Source organism: Scomber japonicus, chromosome 5, assembly GCF_027409825.1.
Source record: "Scomber japonicus isolate fScoJap1 chromosome 5, fScoJap1.pri, whole genome shotgun sequence".
Taxonomy (NCBI): Eukaryota; Metazoa; Chordata; class Actinopteri; order Scombriformes; family Scombridae; genus Scomber; species Scomber japonicus.
The window spans coordinates 15,066,778-15,091,298 of record NC_070582.1 but is presented as its reverse complement, the minus strand read 5'-3'; the positions used below and the strand labels follow the sequence as shown (position 1 = coordinate 15,091,298).

Sequence of the window (24,521 nt, the reverse complement as noted above, 5' to 3'; positions counted from 1 at the left end):
TGAATTAAACAGGCGAGTTAATAAATACAATAGTTTCTCAGTTTCCCGGCGTAAAACTTTACCCTGACAGCCGCTAATGTTTGACTGCACGGGTGCATGACGTTATTCCCACAAAAACCAGTAAAAGTTCCGGCTGAAGCACAGGAAGTCAAACCACACACGCACCACTACTGGGACCACAGAAGAGAGAAAAAAATGTAGGAATTTGAGCGAAGAAATGCGAGATATTTGAGGAATGTTATCTCCCGACAGTGAGTGAGAATGATTCAAAGAGAGAAGCGGTGAAAGACTGACTCCACATCCACAATATTCAACAAACTCAAAGTTTATAGACCGAAAGGAGACGCAGTTAAAATCTGAACATAAGAGCAATAATCAAACACTTGTTGCTTACCTGAAGAGACTCTAATAGGATTGTGGGCAGGCAGGCAGGTAGAGCAGTATTTGAATATTTGTGAAGAGTGACTCTATAAGGTTTTTCTTTCTCTCTCTCTCTCTCTCTCTCTCTCTCTCTCTCTCTCTCTCCCTCTCTCTCTCTCCCTCTTTTCTTTGTTTGTTTTCTGCTGCCTCGTCTCCTTCCTGAAGCCGTTTGTTTGAAGCGAGAGGAGGGCAGGAATTTCAGGAATTAGCTGTGGTATGACATGAAGCCTGGAAAAAGCCAGAGAAAAAGACCAAGGGAGAGAGGGAGGGGAGGGGAGAGGTTGAGGGAGGCAGGTCTGACCGGTCAACACGTAATGCCGAAAGGGTGGGGAGGAGGAGGAGGAGGAGGAGGAGGAGAGGGCTCTGAAAAGGAAAGGGTGTTGAGTGGAGGGAGGTGGTGGGGTGCAAAGGAAATCTCATCAAAAAATACAAGCCTGGGGAAACTGTCACTGCCCTTAAGAGGGAGGGACAGACAACACATGACAACAAGATTATAAAAACATATATATAAATCACTGTACTTATGAGGACTGCTTAGTTTATGGCGAGGATGTTACTGTTGTTTTTTACTGAGGAACAACTTTTAGGTTTAAATTAAGAACTTTGGCACAAAATTTGTGTGATCAAACATACATATTGGAATAGATCAACACTTTACCACAGCAGGTCATGCTTTTAGTAAGACTGAAACATATTTCTGTATTACCCTATACCACATGATATTAAATATGCTAGATTTGAACTAGTTTCCCTCCTTGTGAGGCTATTTTTGGTCCTCATCAGATCATAAACACTCAAAACATATGCTTTTAAACTGGGAGGCCTCCTGATCATCACCAGTAAAATTTCTGACTGTTCTTCCTGTCTGCAGTCCTGTATATTTTTTGGATTCTGCACTGATTACATTTGAAGATATTTAAAGTGCACCTATGTTGCCTCTTGTCAGTTGTTTTAGAAGTTAACGAGAATATATTAAACATTTTTAAAGTGCTAAGAATAAGTTAAATACAATAAAAGATTTTCATTTTTGGAGGGAATTCACCTGCAACAATCTCTCTCCTTACTTTCACATAAGCAGATGAAAGCGATAATATGTTGGACTTGGGCATGTTGTGCAAGTCATTATGGGCCTAGAGGCCTAATTGTGTGAGATGTGATTCTGAACTTTGGACTCTGTGAGGCAACATGTGCAGGAAACATGAACTGGGTAACAGAGCCATCCAGTGGTTGTCATGGGTATTACAACATTGCAGGTTTATTAGAAAGTCAATATACCGCATTTATCTCACTAAACCTTGATCATTTCACTCACCAGCTGTCGAAATTGCTCAGCTGGAGATGCTGTTCGGTTTGGTAATAGTTGGGATATAAAATAACGCAGACGTGAGTCACTTCAAGGCTGAAATCACATCATTTCACACCAAATACCCTTCTTACTCTCTACTCTCCTGCACAATCACTGTTCTGCATAATGATAAACACATACAGAAGAAAGGAAAAGAGAATGTATGTAAACAGCATTTTACAGCATGTAACAACTCTCAGTTCTCTTCCTATTTTGTTTATTTTTAAAAGTCTTTGTAAGGAAACGTTCCCCCAACAGAGGGAACACGGTGTGGGGACATTGCTTCCTGCAGCTTGTGGAGAGACTCAGGTGTCTTGTTCAAGGGACACTTAATGGGACACCCTCCTGATTTTAAACATCTATATCAATTTACTGTCCACGGAAAGTACTATATAGCCTGCGGAGCAGTTGTATAATGTCCTCTGTGGCTCAATTCTTAGAAAACTATTCAAGTAAAATAATAAAAGTGTCAATCATATAAGTGTCTGGTCTGTGTCCATTCGGAAACGGGAGGTTCTGTTATATTCATGACTTCAGAGACCAAAGCAACAATTTACAGATTATACACACATGACAAAATACATTCTTCAACCCTAACCCTAACTCTTATTAATTCTCAAATTACCCCCACTAAAGTACACATTCTATGTATTGTATTTTCACTTTATTTTATCTATTTTTTGTAACATTATTAAGTGGGTTTTAGTTTCCATCTTATCTATCTTATCTATCTATCTTATCTAGTCTTTTTTGATGTGAAGCACTTGGTGTATGTAATTTCCTTTGTTGTAGAGCACTTCGAGCTGTCTTGTATGGAATCAGCTATATGGTTAAATAAAGTTAAGTGTTCTTGTTTTGGGTTTACATACTATGAATTTTAAGGGTCTTATAAAAGATCCAATTGAGATGCTTTTTGAGTTGCACCATGGGAAGTGTAGGAACCAGTGTTTTTGGAGCTTGACAAGAATTTGTGTATAGCTTATCTTCTGCTGCATCAGTATAACCAGTCTTCTTTTCTAGTCTGGCACAAGTCCCTTTACATTTTAAAAGTACAATTTTAAATTGCTAGAGTGCCTCTTTAAGCATAAGAGTATCATCGAGCTGCAGACCATAACTTCAACACTTAAAAACTACTTGTTTTCTTGTTTGTACTTGTTGTGGTTCTCTCTGCTTGTCGAGTCGTTGCCAACTTGGAGGTTTAAATCCTGGTCATCCTGTTTCTATAATCAAAAGCCACAATTACACCCCATACAGGATGTTAGCTTAATGTGTCATGACGTTATATATACTCCAAACTAGTCATTAAGGCGAAGCTGTGCGACTTTTGAAAACTGAGAGAAAACATTTGTCCTATGACAAATGAAAAGTTGAATTCATAAACAATCTAATGCATCCTTTTGAATTCAATACACTGAGAGGTTTTGATGCTACAGTTTAGTAGGACTGGTAACTTATGGTAGTAGTGTTACAGTAAGTACAGTATTGGTAACAAATATGAGATACTGAGTCAGTTCAATGAAATCTACTTGTTCCTATCATCACAAAAGTAAAACAAGAACCAGACACACTGTAGCTCATCAGCAAGTGTCACTTTAAATTATTGTTGTAGACAAAAACACAGGAATATACAATATTGTGTGAAAAAATAATAAGTAATTTGTCTAATTTGAATCACTTTATTTATAAAGCTTCATTGCATTCTCAATTGAGTTGAAGGCAAACCTAGTTGCTCTTTAGAAACACATTGATACTGATTGACCTTAGATACACATGATTTCTTCAACATCAAATCTATCCAACTCCAATACTGAAACCCAAGTGGCAGAGATGCGTTCACATTCATTTTTTTCTCATCTTTACATTTTCCACAGTCTTCCTTTTGGTTCTCCTTCCTATTCTGAAAAAAGTTCATTGACTTAAAACAGTGGTACATATACCCAACAACCCACAGTGGTCTACAAACAGTCTGCATGAGACTCTGTTAAATAAAGCCTATTACAAACTACAGGAGATTTCTTCAAATTCACTTGATGGAAATTTAAAAAAAAAAAAAGAAAAAAGAGAGAGATTAAGTTTGTCTAAAAAGAATATAAATTAACTTAAAAGCCTCCTGTTGAAGAAGAAGTTGTACTATTGCATTTATAAAAGCTACAATAGAAAATACTTGGAATGTATAAGAAAGTATTGTACAAAATTAAGTTTTCAGTGACGCTCCTGCTAACAGGTTTAAAGGTAAAGTCAAGTGACTGAAAAATGGAGAACACTGTTCCAAGAGCTTTTACACTGAGCTTTGCTATACAGTAACACACTGTAAATATTGACTGTAAAACATTAAGACCTTGGAAATAGTGAAACAGGACGCTGTTAAACATTATATCATCATGTTGGAGGAGAGTTTTTGGTCCAAGATGAGTAAACCCTTCACAACACTGATGAAGCTGGGAGTTAAAACCTAACGTTCACCAGATTCCCACATGTTCACAAACCACAATATGAGTCCTGTTCGCCTCAAAGGTCTCCCTTCCATATGACCCCCACCCTCCCTTCCATCTGTACATTCTGGAAACTGTTGGAGATATCCACATCCCAAGAGCGCGTCTTCCTCTAGTCTTGTCTGCGCACCTTCTCATGCTTGTTTTTCCTACTTTTACAGATGACGATCATGACTGCAAACATCATTTCTTGGAAAGGAATTTCATTTTGTTTCCTGAAAATAAGCAACAGGGACAGATGAAAGTTTAACACATATAATGGACCACTGGCAGTTAATTGACTGAATGACTGATCAGTTTAAAGTAAATCTCACCTAGGCCCTTAAGGAACTTGTTGACTCCTCGTTGTTCACTCCCAGGAAGTGAGTCCAGATACTCTTGTGCTCTCACCTCAAACAGACCTGAAGACAAAACAAGTGAAATATTTAAAGTCAAAAGAACCCCCTGACCTATGATGGATTAACCTGGATAAATAAATGTTAAACTTACTCAAATATATTGATTAAAAAGAGCATATATAACCTTGAAGCTTCACTTATGTAGCCAGTCAAGTCTCAATGATATTGATTCAGTACCTCTGAGGCCTTGTCTGCGCAGCTCCCTCTCCTGGATGAACCCGGTGAACATCTGTGTCTCCATGAACACTTCCAGGAACCTTCTCAAGCTTTTTGAGGTCACCGCCTTACGAAACGGTTCACGCTGAAAGGAGGAGGAGGATGAAGGGCTGTGCAAGGTGGGAGAGGACATGGATGATTCATCCTCCCGCTCGGCTCCACCCATGAAAACGGAGTAGTGGCCGACCATTTCCACAAAGAAACGCACAAAGGCCTCTGACACCACCGTGCTGAGGGAGCTGGAGTCTGAGAGGACAAAGCAGAAAGGAGAGAGAACCAGGGACAAAGAGGAGTGAAAGGAAATGAAAGAGAGATGATTTAATCACAGGGTTTTTGATGTCATACTGTATTCTACAGAATTATCACAACACATCCTCCATAACTGAATGACAGTACAGGGCTTCACTTGAAACCACCTACAATACCAACAATATGTGCTGATTTGGTCAAAATGTAGCATGCAGTATCAAGTATGTAAACAAAAACAAAATATAGTACGTCAAAAAGACCCATATGTTGTTTTGATCACCATTATGCATCTTCAGACTCCAGTATCTACGCAGCACATCCACTTTATTACATGACAAACCCACTTGGATAGGTTTAGGCATAAGCAGTGAGATGGTTAGGGTTAAAGGTCAGTGGGGTGCATCATGTAACATGCTGTTACTGTGTTTTGCCTACAAAGACTGCAGATAGACCTTTCTCATTTACCTCATCTACCGTGTCCCACAATGCAAAGCTCTGGAACAGTCACAACTCTAGCGTGTGTGTGCTGTAGATTGTCCAGATGCCGCACTGCCCTCACATTAGATTTTGCCTTTTTCGTTCCGTCAACATCATGTTGTTAACTAACATTTAGAACATCAACAGTAGCGCTGGTTTGCCATTAGCTGTGTTATTATTTGTTGTTTGTTATTTATAATTAAAATATATACGCTGTATGAATACATGTAAACAGATGCAATAATAAGTGTGCTTAGTCACCGTTGGGTAGATCTCCTTTCTCACAGGCCAGCTCCCTCCTCTTATCCAGCACATGTTCAAGAGCTGCCTGCAGCTTGTGGGGAAGAATAGAGTCCTCATCATCCAGCTGTGGAGGGAAGACCACAGATGTAAATACTGTCAAAATTCTGCAGTGAATTAACATATTTTATTCTCATAACATCTGGTAGAGTCACTACAAGCGTAATGGAGTTAAAGGATGCGCCAACTCCTGTAGGTACAGGCAGATTTGAATGATTTTCCTTATGTTTCTATGGTCTCTACCTGTCGTAGGAAGCGGCTGTTCCCAAGGTCAACGACCAGGACCTGAGGGAAGAGCAGAGGGAGAGTGATGTCATTTCCTGGAGCTATTGTTCAGCTGAGGAAAAGCCCAGAGTCAAGGACACCACAGTTCATATATCACAAACAAAACCCCTCTTTGACTTACCTCTTCTATGGGCAGCTCTTTAAGTCGAGGCAGAGAGCTGGAGAGGAGGCCAACTATAAAAGGGGTAGGGGTGCAGACTATATCTAACATGGATGGTGGGAGCACAGGAATGTACGTATGCTGCCAGGTGAAGGGGTAGAGTAGGGCCACAACTGCATGACAACACTGAGACAATGTGCTGTGGAAAGAAAGAAAGACAGAGGTGCAGAACATGAGAACTATTTTTTTTACAGTATGGCAGAAAAACAATGTTTCATATAGAACAAAAGGATGGCCTTTCACCTTTAAATATTTGCATAATATTAGATAATTTCAATTTATGGTGTTTGCTGAATTCATTTTGATGCAACATGTTTATTATTAGTTAGTATTTCTGTTTATGATCTAACTACTTTTGCCTCTGTAACATGTCTACAGTAACCTCCAATGAAAATGAACTTGATGCAGCTATGGGTTAGACATAGTTGCAGGTCAATAGAGTGAATAGACCCTTTCTACTGCAAATGGTGTCACAAATAACAATACTAGCTCTTGTACTGAATTGCAATAACTGCAGGAACAAAGCCTTTATTAATGTTGTCAGTTCCACCTGTGCTTTTCCTGTGCACTATAATTCAAAAGTGGAAACAGTCTGAATCAGACTCCTCTGAGAATGATAAAGAAACAAGAGTGCTTTAACTTAAGTGCACGATTCACAGACTTTTCACAGGGAGGAAAATAAAAATTGATAATTCACATCAAGCATAACATTTCAGTTAAATTCTAAATATTAGAAGCTTATGTTGCACTCAAGTTCACTGCTGATACATAGGGAAGGCTTTATGTCATGTGTTTCAGTTTAACTTGTTTAACTTTTTCCATTTGCCCAACAGAAATAATTGAATAACTTAGCATAGCATGAGAAGAAATGTGCAGTTTATGTTAATGTTAGTTTAATTCAACCTGGCTTTCTTTGTTTCAAGTTTCATTGGGTATAATTAAGTTACAGTTTGTTATAATTTGACAAATTCATTCAATCACAAAGTTATACAAAGAAATTGGGAAATATGATACAATAAACTTCTAATAAACAAACCAATAACAGGTTATTGGAATCTGCTCACAACAACACACATCTCTACCACAAGGTGGAGCTATAGAATTTAAAAAATAACCTCTCCTTCCACCAATTTCTTAATTTGGAACATAATGTGAAAAGTTAGTTTGTGTTGCTCCAACAAACCCACTGTTACTTGAGAGGAATGTCATTAAGCATTTTTTAGGGGAATGTGATGTAACGCTTATAAAATCTATACAGCGGCAGCAAACACACTCACCCCACACTGCTCACTTAATCTCTCCAGTGTGTGCATCTGGTCACAGTTAATTCATTAAAATTTTGATTGACAAGGCCAAGTTTCCACTCTACAGCAAAGAACTTTGCAGCGACTCGTGATCTGCATATGAGCCCTGGTGTGAAATGCTTCTCGTGCTACCTTTTAAACAACAGTACACAAGCAACAAGGGAGGATAAACAAACAAAGTGAAAGTTGAATTACAACTCAGATAAGTCAGCTTCTATTTATGAACAGTAAGGAAACAGTGTTATCATAAAGTGTGAACCAAAAGGTAGGTGTCTTTTGAACTAAATAAAGATACAATGACTGTTTCCGCTGAGCTCACAAGATGAACCAGGTGTACCACAACAGTTAAAAAAACCCTTTGACCCTGACCGCAGAGATAATAGCTTAAGAGTTTAAGGTTTTAGTGAGTTGTGTGGGCGTAATGACGTCAGGGTGCACACGTGTTAGCTCTGGAGTCGTACTCTAAAGCCTAATGCTTTCTATCTGGCATCCATGACAGTTTTCCAGAGGAGAAGTGATTGTTCCCCAGGCGACTGTATTAACACAACAGCATTCCTTCCTCTCACACTTGGTCAGATGCTTCTTTTCCTCAGACTGTCCGTCGACTTGTGGTCTTTCTGTCATATCCTTCCAACCCTCTACTCTCGTTCTTTGCATCATAACCTTGCCTTCATTGATGTGATCGGATCGCAGTAATTAAAATACTGCAGTGAAACCACCTGTCCCAACCAGGACTGATGCTTGTTGCAATGATTATGTGACAACAAGGATCTGCCAACCTGAGTTTGTCGGCAGTGAAGATGACCCTGCGCTCTAACAGCAGAGAGGCAAAAACTCGGAGCAGGAGACGTAGACTTAAGGAGGAGAAGAGACATTCAAAGTCAACATGTTCCAGGCGGGAGTCAGACGGCCGACACAGCTCTATCACCTGTAGGAAATAGAAAGAGGAAGTCAAAGAGAGACAAAACCAAAAAAAATATTGGTGCACATACTGTATGCATACACTGAAAGGGAATACATCATTATCATATTTTAATAAGGAAAGGGCTTTTGCTGAGATCTCTTGCATTCCTTCATTTACCCTCTCACCTCTGTCCCAGAGCCAGGTAGAAAGTTTTTGACAGTGATGGTCCTTCCTGGCGCAGGGAAGGGAGCTTCCATGATGCCTCTCATGAAGGGCTGCACCAGTGCAGGGGAGATAGCCCGCCTCTTTTCCACTTCATCCAGGATCTGGAATAAAAAACAGAAGAACTGTAATTTGCATACCGGCACTCCCAAATGTATTTATATGGTTTTACTATAGACATGTTTGGTATGTGTGAAGCATCAGATGTTTCTACCCCACAACTAAGATTCCCATCCCTACCGTAATGTTTTGTTGTCTAGACGTTTTGTTAAATACAAATATTTCTGTCTTGGGTTAAATGAAATGATGATATATTCCATGAGATTATTAGATTATACAGAGCTAATCTTTTTATATCTCTGTGTGTATTAGGCCAGTGTTGACAGTGTTGCAAATCAAAAAGCGAGACTGCTTTATGTCTACATTTAGATTTTTATATCATTATAGCATGAATAAATGTGATGAAATATCTTAACCTGTCATGTTTTTAATTAGCCTGAAGCAAAAACATTCATGTCTGGTTATTTTATCCATAGAAATGTATATTTATTACATTTACAATATTACAATCACACATCAATATCCCAATATAAAATTACTCTGTGATAGATTATTTCATTCATACTGTCCTCTATTGTTTTCTATGTCAATGTAAAGTGTTTATTTACAGTTTCTAATTCTTATTTTTTAACATCTTATACACGTGTCATCATAGAGTTTGTCTATTTGTGTGCATGAATATATGAATATGGATGTGTTATCCATTCTTACAAACCATTTTATTTTCCATCTCTGTGTAAACTGACAATTAATCATCATGCATCGGTTTACCAGTGGACTTCTCAAGTGGAAAAAAAATTGAAATTCAATACAATAAATGTCTAATAGCTCACTGTTAATGAGACATAATTCATAATCTGTGCTCTTTTCATTATCTGTACAGGACTGTGTACACTATATTCATTTTAGTTTGTGCAGTTGATCTTATTCAGATGCAGCATATTCAGAATACCATTAGCACTGAGCTCTTCCACAGGAGAGGCAGCTATCAATCTATGTTCCTTCTTCTTTAATAGAGGATATATTTACTCATTTATGTCCCTGACTATATAAATACAAACCCAGCTTAAGTAATGGCATATGTAAACAGCGCAGACTTTTACGTACACAGGTTGACATGCATATAAATCTAAGGCTCATTACAGGGAACCTTTTCCACTGCAGTAACCACATCAGCTGCAGTTCACATGTGTCTCTGTAATGGAGCCAGGACTACAAGACTCTCTGGGAAAGTAGACCAGGCGGAGGGTGGGTGGGGCTCTGCGGGCACAGTGGGTGGTACTGCTCTGTACTCCTTTGGTGGTGTCAGTTGTATGTGTGTGTAACACATGTGATTTAATTTGATGAAAGTAATGCATTTATTGTATTTTGTGCATTTGTGTTTATGCTTTGTTCACTGCATCTACCTTGGAGAAGAGGTCAAAACAACCCAAGCGGCTGACAATGCAGTAGACCTCAGGGAGCCTTCGGCCTTTACCACTGGGCTGTGAACAACCAGCAAGAAAAGGACAGACAGCTTCAAAACACTGGTGTGTCACAAGACTGCTCACCCAACTGCAACCACAGGATTAGAGCAGCAGAGCAAAGCAACGCCTTTGTTTCACAAAGACTTTAAAGGTATATTCATGAAGTAAAAATGCATAATATTGTCAGCAAAATTCAAGAAATATTTGTTAATGGAGCAATTGAATTAGATTATAAAAAGGGAATATTGTTATTTACATCAAATTAGAAGAAACTAATGATCACAGTCAAAAGCATTTTAGAGCATACCAGTAATCGCCGACAGTAGCCAAACCGCCTGCTTCCATCCTCACCAGTCAGAACAAATGAGAATGTCTCACTGAAGAAATGAAAGAGGGAGAAAAAGACATTTCAGACAAGCTGGAAAATGTTTGAAGCTGCAAAATACACACAGAGCAGGCTGTTCAGGAAACAAAAAACTCAGTTCTTGATTGAACATTGCTTCCCAACTTTGTGTTTTTGCTAACAAAGGCTTTACTTTGTACTTGAGAGGGAAGACACTCAAGACAAGCTTACTCTGCAAATTTTAACACCAAAACTCCTAAGCTCTACCTGACAGGTATTCATTGACCGTTGACGACCTTCTTTCTCTTTGACAAGAGTGTGTGTCAGCCAGTTCAATGAGTCTGCAGGTGTGTTGGGTGGCCCCTTGCCCATCTAACATTTGCCAGCAGGTAATTATTACCCATTACCATCAACAATCTGTTGAGAGGCTAGGTGAAGTTAGGTAATGTTGCGTAATACAGACAATTTTAAACAGCATACAAAGAGAGGTGATTTTGTAATAGCAAACCAGGTGTAAGGTGATAAATCCACCATCCTTCCCTGTAATCATTTGTTACTGTGTCAGTGCCTTATAGTTAAGGAGAGAATAGTCACCTTTACAAAGCACAAGGTCATTTCCATTTTGGGTTTTCTTAGTTTCTGGACTAACAAGTAGCTATTAGCACGGAAAGCAGCTGAGCTATTACTATTCATCTGGGAAATTCCCGTGACCCTGATTAGTTTTACTTTCTTATGTTCAGATGACTTAGACTGACCTGGGGAAGTTGTCAACAGGCGCCCAGTCTTTGGCATCAGGGAAGCAGAACTGAGGGATGACCTTCAGCTGGTCCTCAGCCTCACGCATGAACTTGAAGCTCCTCTCAAGCTAGATAAAAAATAAAACAACACAAGAAAACAAATGCTGCCTGTAGGATCATGCCATTAAGTCATGTTTCACACAGAGACCTTTCTATGGTCTCAGATTAAACTGCCATAAAAACTAACTCTTTACACTGCACTGTTGAAGAATTTTACACCTACCAAGTTGCATCACTGTAAATATAACCAGTGTCTTTTTCCTTCCCCTTTTCCAGTTAAGGAAATGTTATCTTTTTTGTATGGAGTGAAGTGGTAGCACTGCTCATGCAAATAACTAAGCTATTCCTTTTTTATTACAAGAAACCTGCTGCTGCTTTGCCCGTAAATGTAAAATGTGCAATTTCCTGTGTTTTTCCCCCAGAAAAGACCTCCCAGGTGCTCATACACTGGCATACACAATATATGTTGAAATACCAGTGGTCAAGTAAGAAAACCCTTTCCCGTTTACCTTGAGAGGGAACTGCTGTGTGACCTCTGGCAGGTATGGGACACCGGCCTTGGTCTTGTGCAGCGCCACAACTATGAAATATTCAAAGAGTTTTCTCTCCTGCAACTCCATCAGATCCCTCTCCAATGTCCGGTACCGCCCCGTCTGCCTCAGCATGGACTGGACTGACACCAGCCGCTGGCTGTGAGCTGAGGAACAGAGAAACATATTTCATGCAAATACATCCATTTCCTGCATGAACACATGTATATGCATAGAGGGTCACTGTGAGTCCACAATGTGTGGGCTAGTGTGTATTTTTGAGGTTAGCTACACAGTGGAACAATGACAAAGAAAACTGATCAAAATCAGCAGACAGGCTTGTCCTGTGATTATTTCTAACAAATTAAATTACATTCACATAAATTGCCTGTCTGTTTTTGCTTAGTGTGTAGAGTGTAGATATTCATTTTCTGTTCTCACCTTTTAGTTTCTCCTCAGTGTCACTTTCCGACTCACTGTTCTCATCTGTCACTGCAATAAAGAGAAATAAATGAGACTGAAAATAACAATCACAGGAAACTCAGAGCTCATGTTATATGCTCCAGTTGCTTTCATTTCAGCCTTAACCACACAACACCACTCAGTCCTCTGAAACCTGGGTCAAACTCAACTGACCCAAAAACATAACCTTGCCCATAAAACTGCATTGTGAATAGATATTATGAGGTATTGTTTCTTTTATAGAGAGAGACTTGTAAAGCCAATATGATCAAACTGTAAAGAGTGTAATAGGGAAAGAAGATTAATAAAAAAGTGTCTGGGTAGAGAGTTCATAGTACTGCTGCATATAAAAAGAGTAATTAACTATTAATTTAGTTCTGTCACAGTATGAAAAAGAAAATTTCATATGGGTTTCAAAGCAAGTAAATATTTAAAACATTAAACTAAATTTTAAGTAAAAAATATAATGAAAAAAGCTGTGGTGTACACGTTTAGTTATTTAAAACATGTTTGATATAAACATGATATAAAAAGTATATGGAAAGATGATAAATAGGGAGCCCCCATGGCTGCAATATCTTCAGTACTTGTATAAATTTAAAATCTGCATCAATAAACGCAAAGTGACAGACAACTATTGAATTCATGTGCCAGATATTTTTATTTCAGTAAGTGAAGGAGCACATGAGAGAAATTTTGAGAAACAATGTCTTTCTTGCAATGTTAAGAAAGCCTTTAAAAGAATTCTTGGATCAACACCTGGATGCATTTTTGTACCAGAAACTAATCACTTTCCACAAAATGTGTTTAAGATACAGACAAACAACCTTCATGGAGAAGTGAAATGGTGGACATGATGAAGTTAGAAGTTATGAGTACATTGACTTAAATTCCTATTTGATGTTAGGTAAAATAAAAATAAAAACTATATAATGTGTTTTTATATGCAGCTAATTTTCACAATTGTACCCTCACCTCTACCTGAGCTGGACTCAGTAGACTGAGACACCTTCTTCATGCGTTTTTTCCCTCTTCGTGCCTCGAAGATGCCGTTGATTTTCAACACCATCTGAAGGAGGTAAAGAGAGAGAAAGTCTATCTTTATCTCCTTGAACTAATAAACAAAATATGTCAGTCTCCAACCAAGATCATTTCAATTCAGCTTCTGGGAGGCCTTCTACTAGGCACACTTCTCACAGGAAATATCCATCAGAAATTTTTCCCCTGCCTTTACTCATCCCCAGACAGCAGCATGAGTGGACCAGCTCCGAACCTCCCTGAGCAGTACGCTGGATCATAAATCAAACAGAAAGCAGCATGAGCTTTGTTTGAGGCCTCTCAGATTCCCATACCTTGGGGATTTTCCTCCGTCTGCGGTTGTAAGGGTCTCCAGAGAGACATGGGGTATCGTCTGGACTGCTGGGTGTGGAGGGAGGGCTGATGCGGGAGGGTGAGGATATGCCAGTGTCCCTGCTGGTCTTGCGTAGTTCTAGGAGTTTGAAGCTTCGCCGTTCTGAGTTCTGTCTAAAGAATCCAGGCTTGGAAGAGAGCTGCTGCAGAGAGACACATTAGAAGGTGATTTTAGTATAAAATAACGTCTATTAAATCTACTTTGTTTATAGTACTGTATTGCCATTCTAGTACCTTAGTTGGAGTGTCAGGGACAGGAGATGAGGAGGCTGGTGAAACACATTTGCTTCCAAGGTAACTTTTCTCCAGCTCTATGTCTTCATAGGGGTTCTCCTTGGATGGAGGATCTTCAATGGAAAAAAGTTGTTTTTTTTCAAAACTGAGAAATCAAGTGGCACCTGGATTACAAAATAGCCTTACACAAGCTCACAAAAAGAGTGGATAAAATACTCTTTCCATATCAGTCATGTTTGTTTTACCAGACTATTTCTACTCCAGATGTGCAGAGAGCTACCAGAGGCAGCAGTGTGCTTACCAAGCTCATATTTCATTGTGATAAGATGCACAACTCCTAGCACGGCTAATGCTAAATGTAATTTTAGCCACTAGTCCTCCCCTGCAGATAAGGAGTGAGATAGGAACACTTTCCAAAACCTGTGCCTCTTTCTCTCTTTGTTTCTGTCTCTCTGTATCTCTCCTCTGCTCTATCAATCCATCCACCAGATGTGACCTGTAGGAGTAGGAGGATAAAGAGGGACGTTCAGTTCCCTGCTCTGTCTTCCTCGGAGGAAAACAAGGGATCAGCGTACTGTTTTTCACATTGCTGACTGATGAGAACGGCACACTAATCTCTATGGTGTGTTTGAGTGTACTGTCAGCTGTGCACATGTGAGTTAGTATCCGTCATCAAGGCATGCGTCTCGATACATGTAATGGTGACATTTGCTTTCTTCTCAATCTGAAGCACTGACAGATGTGTGGATTGTGTATTTACAAAGTGTTTGCTGAACAATGTCTGAGCATTTTAAAGAACACTGTATGAAAGTAGGAAACTATAAAGAGATCCCAAATTAGCTGTGGAATCACCTAAATATAATTAAACTAATTTGATTGTTGCAACCAAGAGGGACTCATTATACATTCTCCAGGATGAAAACCAAAGACACACTGAAGCCATTGTCAGTAATGTGCGGTGGCTGTAAGCCATTCACATGCCCCCTGCTGTATGGACAATCACAGTAGTGAACCTCAGCTATGGCTTCAAAACACCACTATTATACGTTATGAAAATTACACAGGCTCTAGGTGTGGTTGGCATAACACTGAAAACAATAAGGTAGGAACGTAGGTCGGGTTTCTGCTTATAAGGTTTAATAAAAGTGGAGCATCGAGCCCCTAAATTAAAACTGGAGCAGGAAAAACAGAGCAGAGTAAAGACAGCTTGGCCTCCTCATCACCCGTGTTACTGAACACTGTTACACACACACACCAATATGACAATGAAACTAAAGGGTCATGTAATGTATGAAGGGCATAGGAGAAAATATAAATCTCTTTAAGAAAATAAATGGATTTAATACACTGTTTACCTATTATGTCCTCGTAGACATTCTCCTCTGATAAAGTGCGTGTAAGGCCCAGTCGAGACTGAGCATACCAGTCCACCCTGCAGCTTTCTGCAGACGACTGGAGTAGATCCTCAAATTCATAGGATTTCCTGAAGGACAAAGCAAAACAAAGATTTAGGAGTGTGGCACGCTAAATACAAAAGAGGAAGGAAGGATTTTTGACTGATTTTTCTGGGTGAATGTGTATGTGCATGTTAATGCCTTTTTTTAAAAAAAAAACTTGATATGCCAAGAAGGCACTGGGATGTTCCCATTTGTTAGCTGCCACATCTGAATGACCACATCTGTCTTTTATCACTGCCAAAGATTAAAGCCTTGTAAGTGCATTCAAACATCATGGATGCATGCATTCGCACACACATGCATATACTATACTTGCAATTAAACTACGTTGTCACTTTATGGGCTACAGTTTGATTCAATCAATACAACACATGACTAGAACCAATGTTAATTCATGTAGCTAATTATGTTCCTCTCTGGTGTTGCTGTACGGGACTGCATGTAATTGTTAAATGTTTTCATGCAATTTAACAGTATGCGTCACAATACAAACCCACCACTACCACAAACTACAGTCTTTTTGTTTATGTTCTATAATTTTCTATTGTTGTCTGCAGCTTGTCTTTTTTCGTCTGCTTGTTTTTGACTCTTAACAACAACCTGTTCAGAGACTGCATATGAAAAATAGCCATTTGATTTGTACACACACGAAAAAATTCTCACTGCAATAGACACTCAGCGAGAGACAGCCTGACCAAACAAAGGGCTTGACACAGCACTCTTGAGCTGAGTGAAGCCTCCACATATGGTATGGAATGTAACAAATCCAAGCCAAGCTCCAAACAAGAATTCAGACAACTGGAGAAAGTGAACAATAGATGTACTCCAATACTACTGAGTTCACATTTTCGGTTTCCTTGCAGAACACTTCGAGTACTACTTCAAGAGTCTCTAAAATTCCAAGATGTTAATTGGCAGATCAAGTCTTTCATAATCTGCACTGCACACTTTACAAGTAATTATAGCTCTGGCAAATGGCAATCATAAATTGCACAATCATTTTTACTGTCAAGGCTTCACATTTTTGAAAAAGCAAGGGGCCTCTCTGACACGACTCATGTTGATCTCCCCTTCCAGCAGAGTTTTGCAAGGAGGAATGACTTGAGTTGATGTGTACATTCCTCAAATCTAACCAATGAGCTAATTCTGTGGGATATTTAAAAACAGGATGATGTCAGCGTTGGACCTGATTTACAGCAGATGTGGGAAATGTTGTTCACATGGGGGTTGGGGGAGGGGTTACACAGGGTTTTCACTGGTTGATTTTGTTTTAATAAGTGTGCTTTAAACTATTTCTTCTTGTAAATTTAGCTTTGTGGTTGAGATAAGACATTGTGTTTTTGGCACATACTGTACAGTATCAAGCTTAATGGGGTTTCAGGTCAGCAGTTGGGTGCTATACTGTTGGGTAATTGTCAAAAAAACTGATCATGGCTGCCAATATTTGTCATCCTCTCATTGTCTCACCTGTTACTGCTGTCCCGGGGTTTGTCAGCCCAGGGTCTCCTGCAAACTCCAGGTGGTGGGCATGTGGGTAAAGGTGGAGGAGGAATGGAGGGCAAAGGGGGCAAGTTCCTTTTCCCCTTCCCAGAGCCAGGCCCTGAAACTGGGGTAGGAGGTGGTGTGTGGTGCTGGAAGGTTCTCTGAGGTTTTGGTAAAGGGTTTATAGACGGAGCACCTGGCTCACTGTATACGTTCTCTGGATCACCCTCCCTCCTCCTCCGTGAGCCACCAGGACGAGCCACGTCAAACGTCCCAAAAATTGGCTCGTTGGCCCTCTTTTCTATTTCCTCCTGCTCCTCCTTGGAAGGAGGGCAGAAGTAATTCCCTGGAAATGCCAGTGAAGGTCTGTTTGGAACTTCCTTTGTTGCCATCTCCAGTTTCTTAACATGAGTTAAAACTGTTTTCTTGTCTTGGGGCTGTTCTGTTGGTTTAGAAGGCCGAACTCCTCTCTCTAGGATCACTTCTTTGTCTTTGTTTGCTGGGACTTCTGGAGATTTAGGTCTTGAATCCCCAAGCTTTCCCACATTCTCCTTCCCTGAGTCTTGTCTGTCCCAGCTGACAAACCTCTTGCTGTCTGTCCTTTGGACCTCTGAAACTTTGAATTCCTTTTTTCTTACTGTTTCAACCTCCTTCTGTGTCATGCTTAGTGGACATGTCCCTGTAGAAGTTAGTTGGGCGGGCTCCTTTTTGCCCTCCCATTGTGAGATCTTATCGCGGATGCTGGCAGTCTTGACTCCTGCTTGGCTCTTGCTGTGGTTCAGCTTGCCACATAACCCGTTCTCCATGTTGGGAGTCCGCGGATCGGTGGTGGTGGATCTTCTCTGAGCCAGCATGGTGTCAGGAGGACCCGGGCTGTCACTCAAGCTAAGTAAAGGAGGGAGGGGATGTTTGGTGGGCACAGCGGTGTCCCTCCTGTCTTTGTCCCCTGGGGACCCACACACCTCTTGGCGCTGGGGCACCACAGACGACGGAGCCTCCCCAACCTTCAAGCCACAGCACTGGAGCCTAGTGGGGAGACACAAAACATAAATGTGAACACACGCACTTGACTGATTAATTTCATTTTTCTACTTGCTGGCTCATTGGAAAGTACTGCTGAAAATTAGATTATTTTACATGAACATTTTACATGTAAAAACAAGTCATGGTACCTAGATGAGTAAAAATCAAATTAAAATGACGAATTTATAAAAATGATTCACGATGAAGTTGAGAATTATCCTAAAATTACTTTATGACTTTCTTGACCTGCCCCTTTTTACACTGGGGCGATGAGGCATATTTCAGGATAAACATGGTGGAGGTAATCTGTCAATCACAAGATGACCATAGAGTTGAGGAGGCAACAAAATTAACCCCACACAAACAGGCAAAACATGCAAACATCACACAGTCCTCACACTGTCCCCTTACCAAGACAGTCTTCTCTTGGTAAGGGGATACAGCTAACCACTGACTGCTCCAACAAATATGTACTTAATTTATTCCAGATAGAATAACAGAGGGAGAAAGTACATTGCACTGTTGTCAACTCTAATAATTTATACTGCAATTATTTTCATAGAAATGTCAGTTGCTGCCTTTAGTGTACAAAGCGAGGCATCATGCTCCCCATAGCTCTTACAATTGGCCATGCACTCACAATTATGTCCAAATAGATCATTTTTTATGGGGTAAACAGGAATTCTTGTTAAAAAAGCTCAGACATTTGTTTGGTGCCTCTGTTTTTAGCTTTGAGTCACTCCTGGAAGATTACTGGGTCATGACTGTTTGAACTCTTGGTAAGGAGGTCAAAGTTTACAAGCTACACACACACAGCTATTTCTGGGGAACAGATGAAAGTATACACAGAAGAGGGGAGAGGCCGAAATGTAGACGTGCATCTTTTCTTTTCTACTCCTGACCCACAAAGCTCTGTTTTGGCCCAGAGCCCATTCAATCAAATGATTGAATTTCCAACAAACAGAGGAAATGTGGCCTTGCTGGATGACTTCTAATGACATCGCTAGATGTGAAAAAGTCATGCAATCTAGAGGAAATCTCTAAGGGAAATCACTGATTCAAGTTTCCTTAGCGACCTTTAAAGAAAGAGGGGGAGATATGTGTTGTAAATACAAGGAAATGCAACCAAATAGTACTCTTCCAAACTGCAGTTGGTTTTATTAGACTGGTCCTCTCCCCCCTCTCTCATTTCCCTCTTTCTTTATCCCTCCATGTCCCTCAGTTAAAACAGCAGTTTTCATTAAGCATGAAGCAACAGAGGGGAAAAACTAGGTCAAATAGAAAAGCCAAGTAAAGGAGAACAGGAGTAGAAAGGGGGGGTTGAGTGAAGGCGAAAAAGTGGAGCAGATGGAGGAGGAAATTAAGAGTGTTTTTCACCCCCAAGTAAAAAAACCCACTTGTTAATGATTAAGAGAGAGATTATGAGGTAGATATATAAAAAATGGATGCTATGGAAGACGAGGAAGTCTATCACTCACGGTCATGGATGGGTGGAGGATGGAGTTGAGGGTCATTGAGGCCGGAAGGAGGGAAGGGGCTACAAGGGCACAAAAGCATCTCTAACCAGCTGAGCTAACATGAATCAGTGGATAAGTGGCGGTATTGAAAAGGGCGAGGAGAGAAAGAGTGGAGAGACAAAACCAACTTCTTCTTTTTCCTGCATATTAAGCTTGGATAAACCCCCAATGCAGCTTTGGTAGACCCTAAAAAAACAGACATTTAAATCTCCTACTAGACAATCCCTCTCAGCACAAACCAAAATCCCTTCATTATAATCTAAATAGCACTAATGAATATTTCAAAACTGACAGAAGGGACTATAGACAGTGGTCATAGAGGCATTAGACAGTGGCAGCAGGGGGTCAGTAACAGTATCCAGATGCCAGATGGCCAACTCTGCCCTGCCCTGCTCTCTAGCCCTGCTATTGTTCTGATGCTGACCCTTATGGAAAGGGGTGTAGTACAGAACATTGATGCTTATGGGAAAAGTGCAGTTAAGGAACAAGAAAACATGTCAGGGAGAATATGAGGCATTTAATATAAGAAGTGAACTACAGGCTCATTGTTATTGTGTCATATTGTAGCAGTTAAACAATCCACTAGTTTCAATATCACCCCCTTTCAAAACTCCTGATTTAAATTTCTAGGATCATCAAAATGAAATGCAACTGTAAAGTTTTGCCATAGTTATCGGTGTTTCAACTTCATGTCTGACTAGCTTTATTTTTGATCAGCTTGGCAGGTCAAAACAAGCACTCACTACTACAGTACCAAGAACCCCATCAACTGTTACTACGTAGAAGATGCCAACCAGACCCATGAAATCAGATTTCTAGCCTACTTTAGATTCTTAATCTCTGCATTTGACAACATTACTATTGTTATTATCAAGTTACATCGATCCAAAATCTGAAAATCTGTTGTTTCTAACTGCTGTTTTTTCCAACAAATTGTTGCCAGACAATGGAAAAGAGTGTTAAACATTTGAGATGTTTATCACTGCAATGCGGTTTTGGATGCTTATTTTACTGCTAATTCTTTTTTGTTGGTGCTTGCCTGCCCATCAAGACAAATTTGTGCCTCAGTATCTTACTCAAGGAACACTTTAACATGTGGACAGGAGGAGCTGAGGACTACATTTTGTGTGAAGATTCCATCCAAAGTTTGCAAATGCTAAATAGCTGGTGTATGTGCAAAATGAACAGGACTTATTTGGATATGGCCACCCAATGCAATCCCATAAACAAACATTGGCAGCCTCTACTGACGTTTATACTGTGTTCTACATGAGAACTAGAAAACACTACCACAAACAAACCAGTCTCATTTGTACATGGAACAATCACAAGTCATTTAATAATTAATGATTTAAATATACAATACATTAGATGGGCACAATAAGGGGCTTGTCAGACTTTGACAGTAGCATGTACAAAAATATGTGTTACAAAAGCATTTGTGCTGGCATCAAGAAATGAGTCATTGCTAAAAGACAGAATCCAAAAAAGTGGACTGTTTGATTGGCTTTTGAGGTACTTACCCGTTGACTGATTGGTAGATACAGTTGTCAGTGTTTGCACAGAGCAGCAGGGCCCTCCCACCTGTCATGGTGCTAGCAGCTGGCATCCTGCACAGTCAGACAAAGACAGAAACAGACACTTAGTATAATACATTTGTACAATAGGGTGAGCATGTTGTGCAGATGGTAAAAATGTGTTAAATACACATTAATGCAAGTGCACCACACAAATATCATCCTGTATAGGTCATGAAGTTGCAAAAGAAAAAAACATCTGGAAGTCAAACTGTTACAGATCTTGTTTTTTTATTTATTAACTAAATATATGAAGATGCTACACAAATGTAGGTAGACATACAGACTGACAAATGAGAGTTTGGTCAAGAGAAGAGCTGTTTCCCTAGGACTCCCTTGGGGAAAATGTTCTAACTCTAGTGTGTGAATATAAACTTACAAATAGCTCCAACCTCTTATTTCTGTGGCCAAGGAAACCCATTTCTAAACTGTCGTGAGGGAGACCTCACGGGTTGCACGCCCGCCCCCCCACCAAAGTGCCAGTCCGCACTTGATGAGTTATTGGAGGATACAGCTGAAATCAAAGCTAGCCAACAGGCATACACACACATTAGGTTCCAGTACTCATGTGGCTCAGTGGAAAACTTATGGAAAATAATAAAACTCAACACAGTATTATAATTAAGGTCCATTAGGAAAACGTCAGTCACAGCTGGAAGCCAGAGAAGGGCACTCAGTTCAAGTTTTTTAGGTTATCCCTGTGTCTTGTCTTTTAGCAACTGCCAGAACAGATTTCTAGAGTATTTTCAAGACAAGTATTGCACACATATTTTCTTTTTGCATTTCAGATCCTCTCCTTCGATTCCACAAAATAACTCTCTTAATGCTTTGTGTGTTTTCCAGAACTACAGATTTTCCTCTGTTTTTTATTATGGCTGAAGAGTGCCAAGGCGAGTGCGAGGGGACATGCTTAGCCGGTTTCAAATTATTACTTGGTCCATTTCTCAGAGTATTATGAAACCAGACACTCTTCGAGCGTAGCAAAACCAACCGTATGTAACATCAAATTAGAGCCCCTGGAGCACAGCTCTCAGTGATTTGGCCTGTAAACGTTGGCATGGAGCAGAAGGGCCAGGCCTCTGCCTGGCACAGATTTAGTTAACATAGAAAAGGAGAATAGCTCAAGGCTAACTCCTGTCGGTGGGTATGGTATCCATACATTTGTTCTCAAGAAAATTCACAGTAATGCTTTGCAACCCAGCTGTATACTCACACACAAAACCTTGTATAAGGTGCATGCATCCTGCCAAACAGTACAGTCTCTAGACCAACATATGGATGTGTGTATATGAGTGACTTCAACCAGATGTTCTGGGAAACTTCAGGGTATTCATAGGCCATTAAACATTTCCTGAGTTCTGCGTGGCTCAAACCCTACTCCATCCCTCTGCCCATAAACCTGACACTGACACTTCCCCCCTGCCCCCCGACTATGTAGGGAATGTGAGCCCAATTCAGCCAAATTCCACAGATTGTTGTCCCAACTGGCAGTGAGGCAAGACAGAAGAAAAGCCACAATTTTGGTAGATTACGTAAAACCTGGAGCCAAATAGCTGAACTCTTCCCTGAGCTAACAACATAATTGGCCCTCTGGGTCGAGTGTTTTGAAATGATTCTGGGCTTGTATTTTTTTCCTCCAGAATGAAAGAAAAAATGGACACTACAGAAAGGTTGTGGTCTGCTGACAAGAAATAGTCTAGCATGACTATATGTCATCTTTTAGCTTCCAGCTTTGCACACAGCTCAACTTACAGCCCTCCATTGCTTTGACTTTATCTCCCCAATCCCCATCAGTCCAAAGCCTAGCCCCCCGGTAAGAGAAGAGAGAAAGAGGAGGAGGGTTTGCGTCAGCCATCCACTGGCCTGTAGGCCCAAATTATTTTCAGCTGTGAGCCAAGCAGAGGTCACATGTTTTAGGGGAAACATCAACCAATTTTTTTCCTTCCTCCCCCTCCATCTTCTTTTCTTTTTACTAAATGAAATGAAGAACAGAAACCCTGCATGGAGAGGGAAATGGACTGGCGGACTATAAAGAATGTATGGAGCCTCCTAGTTTTACATTTTAATTTTTTTCTGAGTTGTGAAGGGTATTGCATGTCACAGGGGGAGAGGGAATATGGAAGATGTGAAGAGAGGGAGCACATCGAAGAGGAGAGGAGGGTTGGGGAGACAGGGGTTGTCAAAACTAAAGAGGAAAGTGGATATTGCAGAGAATAATACAAGTATACTGTTGCACTGTGAAAACACTGCAAGCTTTTAGGCTGTCCTGCCTCATTGTTTTGAGCCCCAAGGCCAAAACAAAAAGTGCTGTTCAGTGGAGATTCTAGTGCCTTAAAAGGTAATTTGGTATTTGTCACACAATGCTGACTAAAACATCCTGACATGCATTACTGGACTTGAACATGTAGATGGCTGCATTTATTTTTAAATAGCTCTACAGCACTCTACAATGTTTTTTCTACTGCTCACTCAACCATTCAAACACACTTACACACACACTCACATAACAATGGTGGCAAGCTACCATTCAAGGTGCTGGCACAACCATCTGTTCAATTTCTTGCCCAAGGTAACTTCGACACGCGAACAGGAGGAGTCATGGATCGTACTGCTGTTCTTCTGATTCACTCTACCTCATGAGTCACAGCTGCCTACATGTTTCTAGCTTGACTCATCCATTCTAGACGATTTGACAGGATTGCCAGTTTTACAGCATTCGGTTACTGGGCAAACTCTTTTTGGGAGCAGCAAAGCCTTTGTCTCCTACAGCTATTGGCAACTATTGTTAACCCTGACCCCCAGAGCAAGATGGCCACCATAACAATGCACAGGCTGAGGGAAGCCATCTGCTGAGGCCAATAAAAACATCACACGACCCGAAAGACCCCTACCTGCCCCGCCCCATTCAGCCTTAGCCCTGTGAGGTGTGACAGGCCATACACGCCGTTGCAGAGGAAATGGAAGTGGTATTGTTCACCAGCAGCTGGGTGGAGAAGATGGCAGCGGAAAGTGTGTTAGAATGGAAATCTTACTTACAATATTTCGGATTTGTATGTTTGATTTTCAAAGACTTAAAGTACACGAAGTCATAAACATCAACGGTTGGGTTTTTTTTTCAGTTTTGTGGCATCATGTGATAACAGGCTCAAGGCCTCCAATGGCCTTTAGATAAAACCCATTATACAAATATAGTGTATTTCATAAGGGACAACCTCCACTCTTGGCCTTAGAACAAACAGCACTGACACCCGGCAAAAAGCACACAATCCTAAATGCCTTAAAGCCTTCACCAGACAGAGATAGCAGCAGCCGGGTCAGAGGCAGGGCATCAGAGCTAAGCATCAGTTGAATAACAAACCCTGAAGGAGATTTCTATCAGCGGATGGTCACT

At 40.4% G+C, this 24,521-nt stretch overlaps 1 protein-coding gene across 1 annotated transcript in view; it reads right to left on the bottom strand.

Annotated features, from left to right (window-relative positions):
* Positions 1-4,314: 4,314 nt before the first annotated feature.
* The window catches only part of si:dkey-82f1.1 (DENN domain-containing protein 2A), a 33,155-nt gene continuing 12,948 nt past the window's right edge, over positions 4,315-24,521 (bottom strand). The window contains exons 2-20 of the mRNA XM_053318674.1: positions 21,077-21,163; positions 16,999-18,039; positions 15,430-15,557; positions 14,075-14,187; positions 13,783-13,980; positions 13,406-13,499; positions 12,410-12,460; positions 11,948-12,135; positions 11,397-11,506; positions 10,606-10,675; positions 10,239-10,316; positions 8,736-8,876; positions 8,426-8,574; positions 6,304-6,481; positions 6,141-6,182; positions 5,859-5,964; positions 4,833-5,117; positions 4,572-4,658; positions 4,315-4,472 (exon numbers count right to left, since the gene is read on the bottom strand). Coding sequence (XP_053174649.1) covers positions 4,441-4,472; positions 4,572-4,658; positions 4,833-5,117; positions 5,859-5,964; positions 6,141-6,182; positions 6,304-6,481; positions 8,426-8,574; positions 8,736-8,876; positions 10,239-10,316; positions 10,606-10,675; positions 11,397-11,506; positions 11,948-12,135; positions 12,410-12,460; positions 13,406-13,499; positions 13,783-13,980; positions 14,075-14,187; positions 15,430-15,557; positions 16,999-18,039; positions 21,077-21,162 — 3,177 coding nt within the window. The 5' untranslated portion in view covers position 21,163 and the 3' untranslated portion in view covers positions 4,315-4,440. The remainder of the gene's footprint in view (positions 4,473-4,571; positions 4,659-4,832; positions 5,118-5,858; positions 5,965-6,140; positions 6,183-6,303; positions 6,482-8,425; positions 8,575-8,735; positions 8,877-10,238; positions 10,317-10,605; positions 10,676-11,396; positions 11,507-11,947; positions 12,136-12,409; positions 12,461-13,405; positions 13,500-13,782; positions 13,981-14,074; positions 14,188-15,429; positions 15,558-16,998; positions 18,040-21,076; positions 21,164-24,521) is intronic.